The sequence below is a fragment of the Ooceraea biroi genome, chromosome 2, assembly GCF_003672135.1.
Source record: "Ooceraea biroi isolate clonal line C1 chromosome 2, Obir_v5.4, whole genome shotgun sequence".
Classification (NCBI taxonomy): Eukaryota; Metazoa; Arthropoda; class Insecta; order Hymenoptera; family Formicidae; genus Ooceraea; species Ooceraea biroi.
In genome coordinates this window covers 14,375,272-14,395,618 of record NC_039507.1, presented here as the reverse complement: position 1 = coordinate 14,395,618, position 20,347 = coordinate 14,375,272, and the positions used below count along the sequence as shown (strand labels likewise).

The following is a 20,347-nucleotide window of genomic DNA, read 5'->3' as shown; positions in this document are numbered from 1 at the left end:
TAAACTATTCTATACAGGGTGTTTCTAAAAGGTCTCGTCAAACTTTAACCACAGATGCTACGTATCAAAACAAAGCAAAATGTCCATATAAACATGGGTCTGGAAATGCCTCCCTTCTGAGATAACACAAAATGAAGTCACGTACCTTCATAGACCTCTGGCTCAATCACTGTAGTAATGTTTTTTTTGTTTTTTGTTTTGACGCGGGGAAAACCTGCATCAGGTTCGACGTCCGCCTTGGGGGGAGGGGCCAGGGGATATGGGGGTTTTTACCATCCTAAAAACCCCGCGGTGGCCTGCCTTGGGCGAGTGGCGGAGGGACACCGGTGTCCTCGCGCTACTAAGCTGCCGGAACCGCGGCGAGTCCCGAGTGGGGACTTGGGTCTGCAAGCGACATGGTCCTCGGCCAGGCGGTGGTGTTGCTGTGACCCCACACTGTCGTGACAGAATACGTTAGAGGATACGTTAGTGAGTCGTCAAAATTGCCCATCCCCGAAAGACTGGCCCGTAGGCTTCACGGCGATTTCGTGAGAGATTCCGGTGTCCCTCCGCCACTCGCCCGAGGCAGGCGACGACGAGATTTTTAGAATGGTAAAAATCCCCATATCCCCCGGCCCCTCCCCCCAAGGCGAGGGTCGAACCTGATGTAGGTTTTCCCCGCGTCAAAACAAAAAAATAAAAAAAACACTACTACAGTAATTGAGCCAAAGAGGTGACTATGAAGTGACTTTATCTTGTGTTATCTCAGAAGGGGAGCATTTCCGGACCCATGTTTATATGAACATTTTGCTTTGTTTTGATACGTAGCGTCTGTGGTTAAAGTTTGACGAGACCTTTTAAAAACACCCTGTAATAATTCACTGCTTTAAATAAATTTTATTCGTTCATATTCAAAATAACTACTATATTTTCGAAACTTATGTCTCCTTATGTGCATAATTACCGGTTATATTTTCTGAAATTGGAGCTCCGGACACATACGCTCGGTTTTCAGCCCGCTTCGCGGGAGGGCGGGGCTTCGCCCCTCCCCCCGCCGGGATCCGTGTCGTGTACCAAGTGATCAAAATCTATGTGAAATTTATTACAGTGGCTCCGGCAGGGGGGGGGGGCGAAGCCCCTGCCCCCCGCCATCCCGCGAAGCGGACTGAAAACGATGCCGATACCATCCCACACCGCCCCCTATGTCATTCGTTCCTAGTCCTCCTGCAGGGTAATTATGCATTATAGGGGAGTCAGCTCCGATGACCTTGACCTTGACATATGTTGTCAACAGTACCCTCGCTGTTTAATAAATTATATGTTTGTATAAATTAAATCATTTGTTTAATGAATAAAGCCTCGAACACATACGCTCGTTAATGTTAGGCGACAGTTGAGTGATCGTTTTCATCCCGCTTCGCGGGAGCGATATCCACATAAAATAAATAACAAAACTTTGGAGTGACTAAAAGTACTGCGTGGAAGTTACAATATAGAATCTTGTTTTGCGTAGAACCTCGCTTGCTGAAAACACATGCAAAACTATTAAACTTCTTTTGTTAATAACTTTTTAATAAACAACGAGCGCCGGCTAAAACTTTTTGAAGGTCACTCAGGAGGGTCACGTGTATAATATATGTCAAGGTCAAGGTCATCGCAGCTGACTCCCCTATAATGCATAATTACCTTACTTTTTGCCTGCTAACTTATCGAAACTGTTCAAAAGTTTCACTTAGCAGATCTTGTTCAATTAAGTTACATATATATCAAAACTTTTAATTGGTATGTATTTAATATGATAAATGTTTAAAAATGTCTACATGTATGATTGAAATCTTCACATTCAAATGAAAGAGATATTGCACATATCTCGAAACCATTAACATAAATAAACCTATTTTAATACAACAATATTAAAATTCATTAATAGATATAATTTATAACTAAAATAATAATAAGTAATCAGTAATTAATCAAATGTTTACGTAAAGAATTACAAAAGACAAAGCAATTATAATATGAAACTATAATTTATAAAAAGTCTGTTTTAGATACAATTCTGTATTTTAAAGTAAATAGACTTACAAGCTATAAACTTTTTACCTATTTTTCGCATCAAAGTTTTGGATTTAACAAGTCGAAGTGACACAAATGCACATTTGTTTAATCGAAGATCATTTTCCTGTTAAATCATATACATTTACTACCGTCGCTAGTGACGTAATCGTATGTTTTGATAGAACTGTATTGTTGCTTATGCAAATACCATGCTTAAGCAACCTGTTCGTATTCAGTCTTGTTGATATTGCTGGCTAGGCAACATGCCAGGAAGATACCGACCAATGGAAAAAAGGCTACACCAATTGCCGTGCCAGCCACCAGACCGATGTTGCTGTTTATGAAATCCACAACGCGATTGTAGCATCCCTAAAAAAGTTTAAAAAATAAAAATTAAAAAAACCAATTATTTAAAAAATAGTGTAGATTTAATATTCATTTTTAAAATATTATATCATACATAATATTTTTCTAGTAATCTTTTATGTTTATTTTCCAACTTCTCTTATATAACTTTATTAATTTTTTATGGTTTTTGCTGATATTTAGTCAGCATTATTTTTCAATTATTTTTAACTTCATTAAACTTCGTTAACGAAGTTAAAAATAAATCGAACTCCAAATTGAAAAATAAAGCTTAAAATGTTGAAATTTTGACATAAATTATTTAACTTTGTTAAATTGATTTAAATTATTTTAACTATTAAAAATAATCAAAATAATGCTCTATTTATTATACCCATATCTATCTTTTAAGAAAAATCAGGTGTTTTCCTAATCATTAGAAATGTATTTATTAAACAAATGCCTTTGATCGTCTTATATCAAATAACTACTTCTTTCACATTTCACGCTCTCATTCTTTTCGGATGCACACATACAGAAAAAGTTTTTACGCATGCTTATTTTTGAAAATGTTATTCTCTCAAGAATAAATAAGAAGAATAGATACAAATATTTGTTGTATAATATATTATATGTTGTATCTAATATTCATGCTATTTTCTTCAAAGGATTAAATATAATGCAAATTATTAAACTGCTTTTTCATGAAAGAGGAAAAGGAATAAGGGGGTGAGCGGGAGGGGGTGGGGAGGGAGAGGGGGAGGGAGAGGGAGAGGGAGAGGGGGAGAGGGAAGGAGGGAGGGAGGGGTGAGAGAGAGAGAGAGAGAATCATAATTGCCGACACATTAATCGTGTCTAGCTTAGTAATTTGCTATTTTCTATTTACTTCTATTATGATATATCGTTCCAAGTTTTGCAAGAATTTTTGCACAAGAAAAGATATCAAAATTTTATTAAAAAGTTATTAAATAATTTTGTAATGTTACATACCTCAGTATAAATTTGTTCTATGTCGTTTGTCTTACATTCATCCTGTGGCACTTTACAACAAGATAGTGGAATGTCTTTTGGTGGATATATGTTAAACCAGTCAGTATATCCACGATTACCGCAACAATGTAGCTATAATAAATGATTAATTACAAATAGCTCCTTTTTTGTGTCGATGCCACTGGCATTTTTATTAATAATAACGGATCACAACGTTTCGACCAGAATTTCTGGTCTTCTTCGGGTGTACAAATTTAAATAAACAAAACTATAATGTCATTTTTTGCCAGAAAAAAGACATTAGAAATTATGTCTAGCGAGAATCGGTAAGCCGTCACGGAGACGACAGGACACACGTCCGCACGTGGTGATCAGCAACCAAGTGTTTGCTTTGTTTATTTAAATTTGTACACCTGAAGAGGACCAGAAATTCTGGTCAAAACGTTGTGATCCGTTATTATTAATAAAAATGCCAGTGGCGTCGACACAAAAAAGGAGTTATATTTAATATTTTTTTATGGCGGAACAAACACTCTTATTTTGATTAATTAAGTTTTAAAATATACAATAACATACAATATCTTTAATATAAATTTATATGAAATATATTAAATATCATAATATTCAAGATATTCATAATATGCGATAAGTTTTAATATACTCATAGGAAAACAGGAAAAAATAACGAGAAAATATTTCCATTTATTCTATTTATTCTAATTTGTTTTGTTTTATCTCTGCTTATATTAAAATATGAATATACTATATGATTTGTCAGAACTATACCGTTAGAATAATCAAAACGGCGTGAATAACAACTGTAAAAATACTCACTGTCGATTGCATAGTATCGATGTGATTACTTATGGAATGTTCTTGTCCATATGCTATCATACTCTCGTTCAGACCTTGATCAAAACCCTCGTTCAAGTTCGTACGATAAGCATAAACCGATGCACCTGCGCCAAGTTCTAATAATGCCACGACGGCTAAGAACGCACCATACTGAAATAGATAATTATCGTACAAAATATAACGGAAATAATGCAATAACCTAACATTATTTAAAATATTTAAATAAAATAAAATCCCTAAAAAACCTTTTTAAAAAAAGAAAAAATATATACGCTAAATACATAAAAACTCCCAACTTGTCAAAACGCAAAACTAAATATGAAATCAATAATTAACTAGCTAAGTATCTAGAAGCAGTTTGAGTATTTTACCCAAACGTTTTCCATGCATACTCTCTCTTATCGCATAACGACATTGAAGTACTCGGCGTGCCCGGATCGCAGTGGTCATGTATTCTTGTAAATTGTCTTGATTTGTATTGTATCTTGTATCTTCATGATTTTCAATAATGACTCGCAATTGATTTTGTGTCTCTTATAGATAGGACAGGACGTTTTAATGTGATTCGGGCACGCCAAGTACTTCAATGTCGTCATGCGATAAGAGAGAGTATGCATGGAAAACGTTTGGGTAAAATACTCAAACTGCTTCTAGATACTTGGCTAGTTAATTATTGATTTCATATTTAGTTTTGAGTTTTGACAAGTTGGGAGTTTTTATGTACTTGGCGTATATATATTTTCTTTTTTAAAAAAATTTTTTTTAGGGATCTCACTCTTTTTTGTAAATTTTAAAAATTTCACTATATTTTAGTTTTACATTCTTTTGAACATATAATTAGTATTACATAATTTCTTTTTATACAGGGTGTTTCAGAGCGACCGTATCAGGCACTTTCTTCGAAAAATACGCATTTTCATGAAAAATGTTTTATACAAAAGTTGTAGGGTTTTAAGTGGCACATTACGTAGTAGTATTGGTATGACCTTGAATGGCATTGTTAAAGATACATGAAGGTCACCTTCAATTTCTTAAATGGAACTCCCCTTTTTTATTGCATATTCTGATTTCCCGTCGAAAAGTAAGTAACTTTTGTTCGAGACATTTTTTTAAAAACGTCCTTATCCAGAAAACTTAGGTTCAACCTTTGGCAGACCAATGATAATAACTCGCTTTATAACAAACACTGAAGTTGTTTGTTAGTATTTTACTGTTTACCGTCAGCATTAGCATTACGTAGTAGTATTGGTATATATATATATACGAAGAACATGCGTGCGTGCGTTCAAAACACTATAATAAAGTATGTTTTCATTAAATACTTTGCGAGTTACAAGACTTAAAAGTTACAGTACCGCCGGCATTAGCATTATTCAAGGTGTGCTACGTGGAGGTTGTCCAATCGGATTTACACTTCTTCGTGTGTGTGTCACAGAAACTATAAGGACATGGTACATTACACGCACGCACGCACGCACGCACGCACGCACGCATGAACATACTGATGGTACACAGTAAAATAATAAAACAAAACTTTTGTGTCTGTTATAAAGCGAATATTATCTTTGGTCCGCCAAAGGTTGAACCTGAGTTTTCGGGATAAGGAGAGCGTTTTTAAAAAAATGTTTCAGACAATAGTTACTTACTTTTCGACGGAGAATCAGAATCTATAATAAAAAGTATGGGGTTCTGTTTAAAAAAACAAAGTTGAACTCCATATGACGTTGGCACGTTCACTCAAGGTCAAACCAATGACGCCGTCTCATATCCCTCTTCGAACCATACAACTTTTATCTGAAACATTTTTGCTGAAAATGCTTCGTTGAAGAATTATCGAGGTGCGTTTTTTAAATGGGACACCCTGTATATACATATATATATATATATATATACTGCTTTTATTTCATGCTTTAAGTTAAGAGATAACCTCCAAAGACAAAATGGTATGCCGGTTTTGGCATCTTTCCTCTACATAAAATTGTAACAGTATTATAAAAGCTATAACTTTGTACAATTAAAACTTCTTTTCTTCTTTAGCATTATTTTGATTATTTACACTTCTAAATATATTATTTAAAATATAATTTCTTGTAATTTCGCTATTACAATATAGTTTCACGATGAATTTGCTTTTGTTAATTAACTAATAAACAACGATGCAAATGAACTCTTTCTTTCCTTCCTTTGCCTTGTTCTAAATTATAAAATACTTAAAGTAAATTTTATATTTACCAGATATAATAGAGCTGGATGACCACGTGCAGTGCAGCAACAGGCGAGCGTTGCAGCAAGTGCTAACACAGCACCTAAGCTTGCAAGTGCTAACAGAGCTGTTCCGCTATCCTGTACACCCATGTTCATGTAATCTCGCAGTTGTAGGCGCATCCATATACCGATACATAGCATCAACATACCAGATCCCTATACAAAATAACAATATTAAAACCATTTATCAAATAAAAAATTAACTATTAAAATTAATTGAATTTATTTCAAAGTAATCGTAAGACAAGTGTAATTATTAATGACAATTATGTATATTGTATTTTATAAACTTGGAAAAAACACCCTTAACAAATTTACAAAGAAATTTTATATCTTTCCTGTTGAAATGTATCACACGGCAGATGATATGCAAATATAACATTTGGAGGTACAAAATAATATAAGAGTTTTTGTTTAAAAGATATAAATATAAAAATGACAAGGTAAAAACATGATAATTATTCATGCAGTAATATAGTAATATATTTATATTATGTAGACTCGATTTATGTAATCATTTATACCGAGTAAAAAAACGACGTAGAACATATCTTTCGCATAAATTAAAGGATAGATGTGGGAGAACATGGAGTGCGTGTCGTGTGTGCGCATATATGTGTATATATCCCTTTATTTTACGTATTATAGAAAATATGTTCGATGTCGTTTTTTTAATTGGTAGAAAACTGCGTAAATCGAGTCTAGATAATACAAAAATATATACAAAAAGAAAATTCATATCTTGTGAAAATTGTTATTATTCATTTTTTAAATTAAAGTATTAATACATTTTATTGTACATATTTACAGTTAACTTTTTATTAAAGTTTTATTAAAATATTAATAGGAGGTAATATAAAAACAAATTTCAGGTCGCCACTGTTAGATCCTAAAACGATCTAAACAAAAAGAATTAAATTTTTTCTGAAACTTAGATATGTGACTTTCATCATTATTCATTATGTCAACATATTTAATATATTCAATAAAATTAAATATCACTGAAGGAAAATTATTATACAGGGTGGACTATTTTAATCAATCCACGCGAATATCTCGAAAAGAAGTTTTTCAAAAAAATGTTGCAGACAAAAGTTTTATGGCTTCGAAGGGGAAAGATGAAGATATTATCAATTTAATTTTAGATGGTGCCACTTTAGAGATTTCATCATGGCGGCCATTTTTTAAAATGGAAGTCGATTTTTCCACTAAATAAAAATTGTAACTGATGAGATGAATACAACGGTTTTTTGTTTTTTGAAATTGGATAATTTTTCATTGAGTTACAGTGTTTTAAAGTTTATAATTTAAAAAGCTTCCACGCCCATAAGTACAGTGTGCGTATTTTCTGACTCCAAACCGCCCTCCACTTCTTTGTGTGAGTGCGTACGTGCGTGCGTGCGTGCGTTTGTATCCATTATCTAGACTTATTATGTTTGACGGTCCACCAATTCCAGACCGATTAAGACGCGTTTCTCCGTGCTTAGCATTACCCAGGATGAACGACGTGGACGTGGTGGGGCTTTCATCCCTTTGAGGTGCTTGATTTACGTGAGTCCCCTTGCCTCTCACGATTCGGGGTGCTTCATTAACGGAAGTCACATCCCCTTTCACAAATTTACCTTTCTATCGAAGGAACTGTTCGAAATTATCTCCGTTGGCTCGAATACGTAACGCCAACCTATCTTAGAAATGTCTGACCATTTTGAGTAAGACAGCGCGCGGTATGTTCCTGCAAGCTACTCGAATTCTTTCTATCATATTTTCTCTAGTTGTAGGCGCACACTCATAGACGACATTTTTTATATACCCCCATAAAAAGAAGTCGGGTGGAGTCATATCTGGAGATCGTGGGGGCCATGCGACGGGTCCACGTCGACCAATCTACCTATCATTGTACTCCTGATCTAGATCACGGTCTTACATACAGGTCTGGAAACTACCTCTAATTTCAGTGGTGGGAGTATGGCCGCTTTTTGAAGCACATTTAGTTTCTAGCATAACCACTACTCGTCGCTGTTATCGATGTCCGCAGATAAATATAACCTGAAAAACCGGAGATAAGAACCCACGTGTGTTCATGACTCTTATTGAAAAACGGTTATTGACTACAAAAGTTATCGAAACGTTTATTGAAATGACGAAATGGTGTGCGGTACCGAATTGCAAGACCGACAGTAGAACCGAGCAGAAACGTTCTTTATTTCAAGTGCCGAAAGAGATTGTTACTTGGAAAAAGTGGGAAAAAGCTATTACCCGCAAAAATAAAATAAAAAGATAAAGGACAGATTTAAACATAAAATCCTGATGGAAAAAATATAATAAAATTTTGCTAAAATGTATTTGAAAATCTCTATCAATTGATCCCGGTTCATTATCATTTCATCATAAATTTTCAAACTTTTGGAATATTAGATATAAAATTTATAATAAAATACGAAAATTTATAATAAAATATAAAAATTTATGATGAAATGTTAATGAATCGAGGTCAATTAACAGAGAGTTTCAAATACATTTCAACAAATTTCATTACATTTTTTTCCATCACGGAAGGATTCGTTTTTATTCACACTTAATTTTGAGAATAAAAACTCAATTTTATTTCATATACATATTTCACTAATTCATTTATAGTCTTAAATTATTTAAAGCGTTATTAATTTATCATATTGTTTTGTGAAGACTGCGAGTGGAATAAAGACAGATATTCCCCCGGCCTCTGACGTCCCTCGTCACCCTGCGAACATCGATCGCAACGCCTCTAGTGGCTACTAAAGAAATAAAAAGTGACACACAAAATGATCCATCTCCACCTCTGAAGTTTCCAGACCTGTATATAAGACCGTGATCTAGATAATCTCTTACTATTATCGCATAAGGAGGTGGCGCCCCATCCAGTTGTATCCACATTCTCTGTCGTGTATTCAAATCAACATCTTCAAGTAGTTGTGGTAAATGATCTCTGAGAAGTTCCAGAAAAATTTCTCTAGTGATATTTCCATTGAAGAAATAAGGACCAATCAAGTAACCATTTATAATCCCACACCAAACATTTATACTCCACCGATGTTGATTATCTACTTGTCTATGCCAAATAGGGTTAACATTCGACCAGTAGTGACAATTATGTCTATTCAATTCATCGTTATTTTTGAACGTCGATTCATCAGAGAACATAACATAATAGAAGAAATTCGGGTCAGTTCTGATCATCTGTTGTGCCCAAAGACAAAATTGTACACGCAATTGCATATCCTGTGGACTAAGAGCATGTGTTAACGTGATATGGTAAGGACGGTATTTCACATTCTTCAAAATTCTCAAGATCGTTGTTTTCGGTATACCAATTTCTCTAGCCATAACCCGACTACTTGTATGAGGATTAAGATGAATAGTTGCCAAGATAACAAGCACACGTACATCGTCTTCATTATACACGCATACTCACGATGTTCTCTTTGGCGCTTCAAATAGCCTTGGCGAGCTCTTCGTTCAAGGTTCCGAATTACGGAATAATTTGGGTGTTCTCTTTCGGGATAACGATTCTGATAAATTCGCGAAGCTGCGAATGATAATTTTGTTGACATTCTCCGAGAACGAGGAGAATATCAATAATCTCCGAAGGAGTATAATCAGCCATGAGTGTTGTCAGTGGACATAAGCCCCTAAATAATGAAGTATGATACTGATCTGTTGGAGCGGAAAGGGCGAGGTAACCGGAGAAATCGGAGCACTTTGGTTTTAACACACAGAGTTTATTTTAACAAGTAATAAGTAACCAAAGAAGTTCATACAATGAGAAATAATTAAGAGAAATAATTAAGAGAAAAGAAACTCAGTCTCTACTCTACAGAGCTGTACTGTACGGAAGCCGGAACTCGACAGAGGTAGAGCACGAACGCGTGTACTGGCTTTATTAAGAAGATGTGCCCGCATCAGCACCATCGCTCGCATCGATTAGCTATCGATTAATCTATCGATATCTCCGTCTATCGAGATTTATCATTACGAGAAATTATCCTCTAACATGATCAACAATGAAAAAGATTCTCGTAATCAATTGATTCCCAAGTAGTAACAAATAAATTTCCTTGTGAATTTCGATAAAGGGTATTATTTCAAGGATAGACGATCGACTCGAAATGAGTCGGTATCGAAATGTACTCGGAGTATCTCGTACTTGGGTATTATTTCTCACGTGAGTAAATCGGTATCGAAAAATACAAAATTTTAGAGTACATGTATTCCGAGTACTTGAACTTCGAATACGGGATACTCCGAATACACACACAAAGAGGTGGAGAGCGGTTTGGAGTGAGAAAATACGCACACTGTACTTATGGGCGTGGAAGCTTTTTATTTAAATTATAAACTTTAAAACACTGTAACTCAATGAAAAATTATCCAATTTAAAAAAAAACCGTTGTATTCATCTTGTTGTCAGCTACAATTTTTATTTAGTGAAAAAAATCGACTTCCATTTAAAAAATGGCCGCCATGATGAAATCTCTAAAGTGGCGCCATCTAAAATTAAATTTATAATATCTTCATCTTTCCCCCTCGAAGCCATAAAACTTTTGTCTAAAACATTTTTTTGAAAGTATTAATGTCTTAAGATTCTAATACGGCTGTGTGATTGGTTTCAAACATCTTATGATTGTACTTAAGACAGTCTTAAATAAGAATCGACTATGAATATCGACCAAATAGTAATAATAAAGTAATAGATTTTCTGGTTTGCATAAATACCCATTTTCATAGTGGGCGTAAGTTTTTGATATCATTAGTTTTGTAGAGTTTTTTTTGAACGTATTCTTCGGGCACGTATATTTGGCACTTTTTGTACCTTTTTTAAAAAAGATAATTTTGTTGTGATTTCACACATTTTGTAGTGCGAAATATCTTATTTTTTTACAATATATGAAGATATGAAAGCCAGAGTACTGCCAGTCACGTTTTTTAAAATTATTGACCTCTACGTCCAAATATAAAGGTAAAATATAAAGGTATATTGATTGCATTTATTACATATATACATTGCTGGCTTAATTTTTTACTTTTTGTTTATTACAAAGAAATAACAATTTAAATTACAAAATAATTAAATTAGCAAATGATATATCTTATTGTTGGAAATCTCTCAACCAGATAAATAGTATTAATTAATTATAATAAAGAATATTGAAGATTAGTAAAAATTAAGTTACAGGTTTATTTCAATATTACATTTTAATTAGAATTAAATAATTTATAATTATTAAACTAATGATTTTATATACACTTAACTTAGCATAAAAACATCAAATGAGAAATCACATAAAAGAAAATTGATGTCAGAACATTTAGTTTTGACTGTAAAATTTAAAACTAATATTTTCAAAAAATTACTAGGTTTGTCATTAGAGATTTTCAAAATTCTCCAGATTTTAGCAAATACTCCACTAAATATTTAAAGTATATTGTTAATTATTTTGCCTTAACTTGTCGCGTTTTTAAGTTATTAGCATTGAAAAATTTAAATTGTTGACATTATATTGATAAAATATGAAATATGATAATTATTTTATATTTTTCAACAACTTCTTTGATTTGCCAGTAAATACATTAACAACTTCTGTTTATTTGTTGATCAAACTGGCAATACATATCAATCAGCAACACGATGTTTCAATCATTCTTTTTTCCTTATCAAGTGTGAAGGTGCGTCAGAAGTCACTTTCTGAAAGTAATATATGAATGTCTTAATGGCTACGAAAAAGTTTTTAACAAAGGAGAAAAATTAGAAATTGTATAATATTACGGACAGAAAGCGACCAGCATCATAAAAATTATAATAAAGAATTACTAAGAAGCACAGAGCAAACACAAAGATTTGGCACCAAACTTTAGCAAAGCTGACAAGTGCTATGAGTTGTTCAAAATAACTGCTAACAGGTATTATTTTCAGTGTCAGTATTATTAAACAAAGCGTCACTATACTTAGTCTCCTTCAGTCTTTTCTTAATGTGTTTGTTGATAAAATTCGTAGAATAACAATTGTTAATTAAAATCGTTCGAACAGTTTCAATATTAGACACATGAAAACGAGAGTCTGATAATAATATAGCTCGGTCAATTAAACTTTTACCAACACTTGTTTAAAAAACAAGTATTTTAACAAGTATTTCAAAATGTCGAGACGATGAGATCCATGAGGCGGTGCCAATGAGCGACGCTCATTGCACTTCTTTTTTGTTAGAAAGACGTATATCAAGTTATCTGGGTTTGTTTTCTTTGTTTTTTTCCGAGTTTATTTGGTTGGTTACGAGTCCTTAAAATTTCGTGAAACACGCATTCTCTGGTGATCTGTTGTTTATCTCGAATACAGAGAGGAAATATTCACTCTATTTTTAAAAAAAGAAAAAATATATACGCCAAGTACATAAAATCTCCCAACTTGTCAAAACTCAAAACTAAATATGAAATCAATAACTAACTAGCCAAGTATCTAGAAGCAGTGAGTATTTTACCAAACGTTTTCCATACATACTCTCTTATCGCATGACGACATTGAAGTACTTGGCGTGCCCGAATCACATTAAAACGTCCTGTCCTATCTATAAGAGACACAAAATCAGTTGCGAGTCATTATTGAAAATCATGAAGATACAAGATACAATACAAATCAAGATATTGTACAAATTTACAAGAATACACGACCACTGCGATCCGGACACGCCAAGTACTTCAATGTCGTCATGCGATAAGAGAGTATGCATGGAAAACGTTTGGGTAAAATACTCAAACTGCTTCTAGATACTTAGCTAGTTAATTATTGATTTCATATTTAGTTTTGAGTTTTGACAAGTTGGGAGTTTTTATGTACTTGGCGTATATATTTTTCCTTTTTTTAAAAAGGGTTTTTAGGGATCTCACTCTTTTTTGTAAATTTTTAAAATTTGACTATATTTTAGTTTTACATTCTTTTGAACATATAATTAGTATTACATAATTTCTTTTTATATGTTTTATTATCAATTATTTTGTATGCTAACACATCGTTCCGATGCAATTTGTAATAAGTTTTATTAAGAATAATCTTTTGATTTTTATATAATGTAAATTATTTTTATATATTTTATACTTTTTTCTGTTTTGCTAACAAAATTTTTCTATGTGATTTACAATATTTTTTATTATAACTTTAACAATATAACTTTACTTTCAAATAAATCATTTTTACGAGTTTTATAATTTTATGCAATGAATGTGGTAGCGCTCGACATTATGCAGTGAAGTTGGTGGTATTGGTGCAGTCAATCCCTTTCTCACTAACTAATATTGAAATTAAATAATTTATAACACTACAGCAAAGTATTATATTTATAGTACGCCTAGTATAGTCCTACTTATAATCTCTGTCTCTTTCTCTCGCTGTCTCTCACTCTCTTTCTTTCGCTTTCTTTCTCTCGCTCGCTCGCTCGTTAAGAAATTAAAACGTGTATGTGTGAACGCACCTTGAGGGACAAAATCGCTTTACATGTGTTTGTTCGAGCATACGTACGTGAGTGGTCTGAATTCCATGGAAATGAAAACCGGAACATCACAGTTTTAACATAACGATTGCAATATCTCAGGATTGCCTGCACCAATTTTATTCGAATTGATCGCGTTCGAAAGCGTGCACCCATATTATCTTATAAAAGTGCCGTTAGATTTTTTATTACGGCTTTAATTCCTGAGATATTTTAATCACAAGTATATGTGACCTGTCAAATGATGTAAACCCCGGATAAGCTATTTGGTAGCGCCTCGACGTTGTCGCGTCAGTGCTGTATCAAGCGGCTATTTCTCATGCGGCTATTTATTTTTTTATTGTACTTGGCGTCGCGACGCTACCGCGTCACTTGATTACGACAAAGTCTTAACGAAGTTAACTCTCATAATTTGTTACGAGTTCAGAGGATTCTGAAAAGCAGGTTCTCGTCCAAGGATCACAGAAGTACTCTCGTTCTATCAGGCTCTGGCAAATATTCTAGCCTACAGAACTGATCCGGACATTCCAGAAGGTTTTCAGATAATTCGATCGTTTTCTTTTAAGACAACTTCTCATTCACATACATAAAAGTCAGTGTATTCATCTATTGATATAACCATTACATTAGGCTAATATTTCATGTGTCGTACGACAAGCTTTGTCGGACGTATTAAGTGGCTATTAGATAGAGAAGTTTTAGGATCCCTAAAAATTCTCTATATGATAGCCACTTAATACGTCCGACAAAGCTTGTCGTACGACACATGAAATATTAGCCTTACTCCGCAAAAATTCACCCAGTAATAGTTTACGTAAGATTCAACTTTTCATTTATTTTAAGTTATTGTATGTTCAACGTAGTTCTTTAATTAATTAATAAGTGTTTTATCCTCAATTTTATGTTCCATGTAATTTATCAAAACCTAAACTGTTAATCCACGTCTTCAAATAATAATTTTTACTATAATTAATGTAAACTTCCAGTTGAAAATCCGAATTGGTTATTTTTATTCATATTCAAGTATAAACTTTATTTTATACATCCTAACTCTTTTCATTCGTAAATTCAGTTATTTCTTTTATAAGAGTTCTGCATTCTGTTACGTTCATTAAACACACTAATTTTATATTTGTCAAAATGGTTAGAAAAATAATTTATATACCGTCCCGAAAATGTTAAAAGGTTTTCTGTACCAATTTTTATAAGTTATCAATGTTTTATTGTCTCCAATAACAGTGGTGTCTAGAAAGTGTATCGAGTTGTTATTTTCAATTTCACATGTAACTTTTATTCTAGGGTGATATTAATTTATTCTAGGGTTATTAAAAACATTGAGAACGTCTTGGATTCTGTCATTAAGCAAAATAAAGAAAATATCATCAACGTATCTGTAAAAACTCGGCAAATTAAAATCAAGTATCCTAACACAATGCACCTCTAAATACTCAAGAACTATCTCCGCCAATACAAAAACTTTTTTAAAATTCCTTATATTAAAATTCTAAGTGAGAATATAAGGAAAAGCTTTATTAGCTAATTTAAAAAACACATAACATCTGTTCGCTTTGACCTGTCAACAGTTATTTTGAACAACTCATAGCACTTGTCAGCTTTGCTAGAGGATGATTGCGACTCTTTGTGTTTGCTCTGTGCTTCTTAGTAATTCTTTATTGTAATTTTTATAATGCTGGTCACTTTCTGTCCGTAATACAATTCCTAATTTTTTCTCCTTTGTTAAAAACTTTTTTGTAGCCATTAAGACATTCATATATTACTTTCAGAAAGTGTTTTCCGATGCACTTTCACACTTGATGAGAACTAAAAAAGAATAATCGAAACGTCGTGTTGTTAATTGATATTTAATTGTATTGCCAGTTTGGTCAACAAATAAATAGAAGATGTTAATTATTTTATATTTTGTTATGACAAAATATAAACTATATACACAATACACACACAATTATTAACATTTTAATTCTAGTTTATATATAAAAGCTCCTTTTGTAATGCATTAGCTATAAAGGAGACCGGGGCGAAGTCGAGTCAGTTTGGTTTCACATTCGGAGTGAAAAGAAATCGAGAATTGAAATCGGTGGAAAATGGCCTTGCATTTAGTATGCTGTTATTTCAATTTATTTCCTTCATAGAATTAGATCAGTCATTGATATAAGAATATATGGAAACTTTGGACGGAACCTTTTATAAAGAGAAGCTGAATTTATCAGGAAGGGGAGAGTATTGGCATGTCGTGTAATTTCGATGGATTTTCGGATATGTTCGGTTTCGCCAATGACATCTAACTAAAGCACACACTCTTATAAAGGCATAATGCATAATTTACTCGTAATTAAAAAATAAGTTATTGAAATGTGCATGAAATATATTGTACATATTATTGTTACTAAATACATGAATGGATGATACATAATACATGAAAATTATAACTACATAGGTGAAAAAGCTTTTATACATTACACTTATGCCTTGACTGCTACATGATATAATTTACGTGATAAAATCATTACATATGGATGAGCAAATTTCTTATTTGATTATTTTTCTCATTATTCTTATGTTTTTATGGATTTCTGTGGAAATAATAATTAAATATTGGTCTAATTTCCATCGAGCGCATTAATCTGGTTTTATTCTGAACGGAAATGCATAATGTTTCTCTTTGATATAATGTTGCTGCGCAACGACACATAATGATAACAATATTGTCATTAAAAAGTTAATCAGCATGCTGAACTCGAACAATATTGAGAACAGACAAAATCGCCCGATTTGCCAATAATCTCTCCTTGCTTATTATATCAGTACCCCCTTTGCCTAAGTTCGTAGTATGTCCATATATTCTTATATCAATCTCCATCCATATATTCTTATGTCAATGGTAGCAATAGTTTAGGAATTAATTGAAGTCGATAGAAATGGTAAGAATAAATATCAATTTCAAATTTTCCATTTAAATGCAATTTAATCGAATTTACAATAATTTACAAGAATAGATAATAAAAGCACAATTTATTCTGAAACAAAACGTTTAATTATTTAATTAAACTATTATTGTTAATTTGTAAATTTAGCATAGTTTGTCAAAATGTTTCACATAGCAAATGATTGTCACAATATATTAGTTAATTATTTACAATACATAGTTTATAATAATTGTTAATTAATTTCCATGTTTATATCATTAAATAAATTTTGAAAGTACTTTTATAATGATATTAAAACTGTGTAATTTAACACAACAAAAAGTTATGTCATATATGGTAGTATAAAAGTTGGTAACTTTGAAAGGAAAATTAAATTCGCTCCTATCTCACTTCCGATGGAAATTGGTTGCTACATTTCCGTTCAGAATAAAACCAGATTAATGCACTCGGTGGAAATTAGACCAATATTTGATTATTTTCACAGATATCAATAAAAACAAACGAATAATGAGAAAAACAATCAAATAAGAAATTTGTGCTCATCCATATGTAATGATTTTATCATGTAAATTAACATAGTATAAACTAAAACCGTATAAATTTAGAAAGTATTGATCGCGTAAAAATAAAACAGTGAATAAAAAGTACCGTATAAATCGGAGGACAAGTGTATACATGTTGTAAACAGTCTTAAAATAAATCGCTTAAATATATACAATAAAAATATAAAAAATTATAAGTATAATATTACAATTCTCAAAACTCACTTAATCAAATCATAGAAAATATATTTGATGATAACTATAATATTTTTAAATATTCAAAATGTTTTAATATTTTGATAACGCCAGCATCTTTTAAAATTCTATTATTTAAATGGATATCATATTTAAATCGTCTATACTAGCGCACTTTATTCTCCAGCTATTTGAAACTATTGCAACTAAGAAATTTTAAATAGAAATCTGTCATAAAATTATTATACGTTCCATTTTACAAAACCACGTTTAATCACTATTTGATGTTATAAGCGTAACATAACGGTCAATTACGCAACGTTAGATACACACAATCCAGGGTGTTTAACAAGATTCGTAATGGTTATGCACGCCATGTTAAAATTAAGAAATCTGACTTACCCAAAAGATAAAATTGAAGAGCATCAGTAAGGTCTTCATACAAGTCATTGTGGCCACAGTTTCTAGACGTTTGCTCATTTTGATATTTATTTCTTACTTCACTGATAAAATGGAAACCGTGCGGGTTATGGATTGTTATGCATTACTAGGTCTCACTTGGGTTGCGAACGGACCTTGCGCGATCGATTCGCGACAGGATTGCGAATAGCACTTACGTGTTGCGTGCATGACTCCTACCCCTCTCTCACTGGTGCATGCGCGTAAGAAAATGCCATAGTGTGTTCGTGAAAACAATCTTTATTAGAATAATTCCTTATGTAGCAAATAAGAATACCGTAGACACCGCAAGCAGTACAAACATTGCTAACAAGAAAAGTAAAGCACATTTTTATGAATTTCAGATATGTCAAAATATAAATAAAAATAAGTGACATGTAATACAGCACGTATGTAGTTTGTACTCTACAAATATTATTTAATGCGGATGATGGAATAAAATTATTTTTTTCTATTACGTTAAAACAATTTATTAAAAGTAATATAATATGTCTAATAAAAATATAGGCTACACAAAGAAGCAATATAGTGAATCTTTAGCAAGCACGATCTTTGTTCGTTGATTATATCTTAGTCAGCGAACGTACACGTAAATATATTCAATTCCTCTCATAATACGGTACTCTAAAAACACGGTTTCGATATCGTAGGCGAATAGTTATTGCAGGAAAATAGCTTTTGACTAGACAAATGCTATCTGCCTGGTCAAATGGCTTGTGTCCGTTTTTTGTGTCTAAGTGCTATTTGCCTAGGAAAATATTTGCCTGAACGTTTTTTTAGGAAAATAAACAAATGCTTCATCTTGCAAAATGTATGCGTGGATACGTATGTTCCGCCTCCTCTACGGGGGGGGGTTCTACTTCTGAAAAATATAACCTAACCCAAACCTATTTCAGATTTAAAAGATTTTAGCCGTCGCTCGTTGTTTATTAAAAAGCTATTAACAAAAGGAGTTTAATGATTTTGCACGAATTTTTAGCTATCTACGAAAAGGAGGAGTAACAGGTTGAGTTAAGTTAGGTTAGCTTTTTGCAGGGAGGGGTGCAAGGGGAGGGGTTTGCAAAGGGCATTTGTCTATTTTCCTAAAAAGCGTTTAAGCAAATGCTATTTGCTTAGAAAAATGGCATTTGACTATGAAAATAGTATTAATAAACGGACATAAGCCATTTAATCAGGCAGATAGCATTTTTCTAGACAAAAGTTATTTTCCTGCAATAACTATTTGTCTGCGACAGATATAACACAGTGCAAAAATTGCGACTCCTATAACATAATATTCTTGGACAACCCTCATATAGTACGTATATTTCCATTACACTGTTTTTGTTAACATAAACATAGGTTTCGCTTAACATGGTTTCAATATAACACAGAACGAATTAACCGTGTGCAGGGTTGAGTATACAGGGTGTATTACTAAAGGTGTTACAAGCTTATATTTTTAACACTAGATGAAGTATGAAATTTTTGTTTTCCAGCAAATATTTGGTATCGAAAATAACATCATATGATGAAGTTAGTTTTTTCCTACGTGGAGTGGTTAAAGTCACATCAAAGACATTTTGATTTTTTAACTTTAGTAATACACCCTGTATATGCTTTTCATATTTAGCAATTTTGGACTTGGGCTGGAAAGTTTTTCCGCGTACGAGGCATGTATCACTCAACTTGGCTCCTTTGGATCACTACTTATTTCAATCGATGCAATATTTTTTAACTGGATAGTACTTTCGATAAATGAAAAATTTTTTTCGCAAAAGAATTCGAAATTTATTCGAGACATGGCAAATAATCGTAAAAAACGAAGGCAAATATTTTGATGATTATGTTAGGTCTAGAGCTCCGAAACACCGGTGAACTCGAAAAAGGAAGGGCGCAGCAAAGGCCTTCTCGTGTGTTATTGCACTTAAACCAATCGTGGATTTGTTTAAGTGCAATTTTGTGCGGAACTGACCGGTAAGTTCTGGCTATAAGATCAACAATCAGAAGGGTCGATCTTACCCTGAGATCGGAAAGTTCGTTCGTAAGTCCTTTTTTGATAAAGGAACGAAATCCTTATTACCAGGGATAAGATCATGTATGATCCAATAAGAAAGGGATGTTACGAGAGTAAAAGGAAAAAATGTAAGAACATGTGGTTAACATGTTTATTCTAGTTTAATGAAAATTTAAGAAAAAAATGAGATTACAATAAAAC

General features: G+C 32.7%; 1 protein-coding gene across 2 annotated transcripts; it reads right to left on the bottom strand.

Annotated features, from left to right (window-relative positions):
- Nucleotides 1-1,748: 1,748 nt before the first annotated feature.
- LOC105284980 (tetraspanin-7) lies at nt 1,749-18,310 on the bottom strand. Of its 2 annotated transcripts, XM_026975622.1 has the most exons (6): nt 18,094-18,310; nt 13,025-13,091; nt 6,460-6,648; nt 4,207-4,377; nt 3,373-3,504; nt 1,749-2,406 (listed from the first exon to the last, which is right to left on the bottom strand). In XM_026975622.1, the coding sequence occupies exons 2-6, from the start codon at nt 13,043-13,045 to the stop codon at nt 2,251-2,253; spliced, it is 669 nt and encodes a 222-aa protein (XP_026831423.1). In that variant the 5' UTR covers nt 13,046-13,091; nt 18,094-18,310; the 3' UTR covers nt 1,749-2,250. The 2 variants fall into 2 exon arrangements, with proteins under 2 accessions (XP_026831423.1, XP_026831422.1); XM_026975621.1 differs by lacking the exon at nt 13,025-13,091 and having other exon boundaries at nt 18,094-18,309.
- Between the last annotated feature and the right edge of the window lie 2,037 nt (nt 18,311-20,347).

Coding starts and splice junctions, on each gene's coding strand:
- LOC105284980 (XM_026975621.1), bottom strand. CDS start 18,171: ATGAGCAAACGTCTAGAAACTGTGGCCACAATGACTTGTATGAAGACC. Junction 6,649..18,093: donor TCTTCAATTTTATCTTTTGG/GTAAGTCAGATT, acceptor TATTTTGTATAG/GGATCTGGTATGTTGATGCT. Junction 2,407..3,372: donor TAGAACAAATTTATACTGAG/GTATGTAACATT, acceptor AAACTTTTTTAG/GGATGCTACAATCGCGTTGT.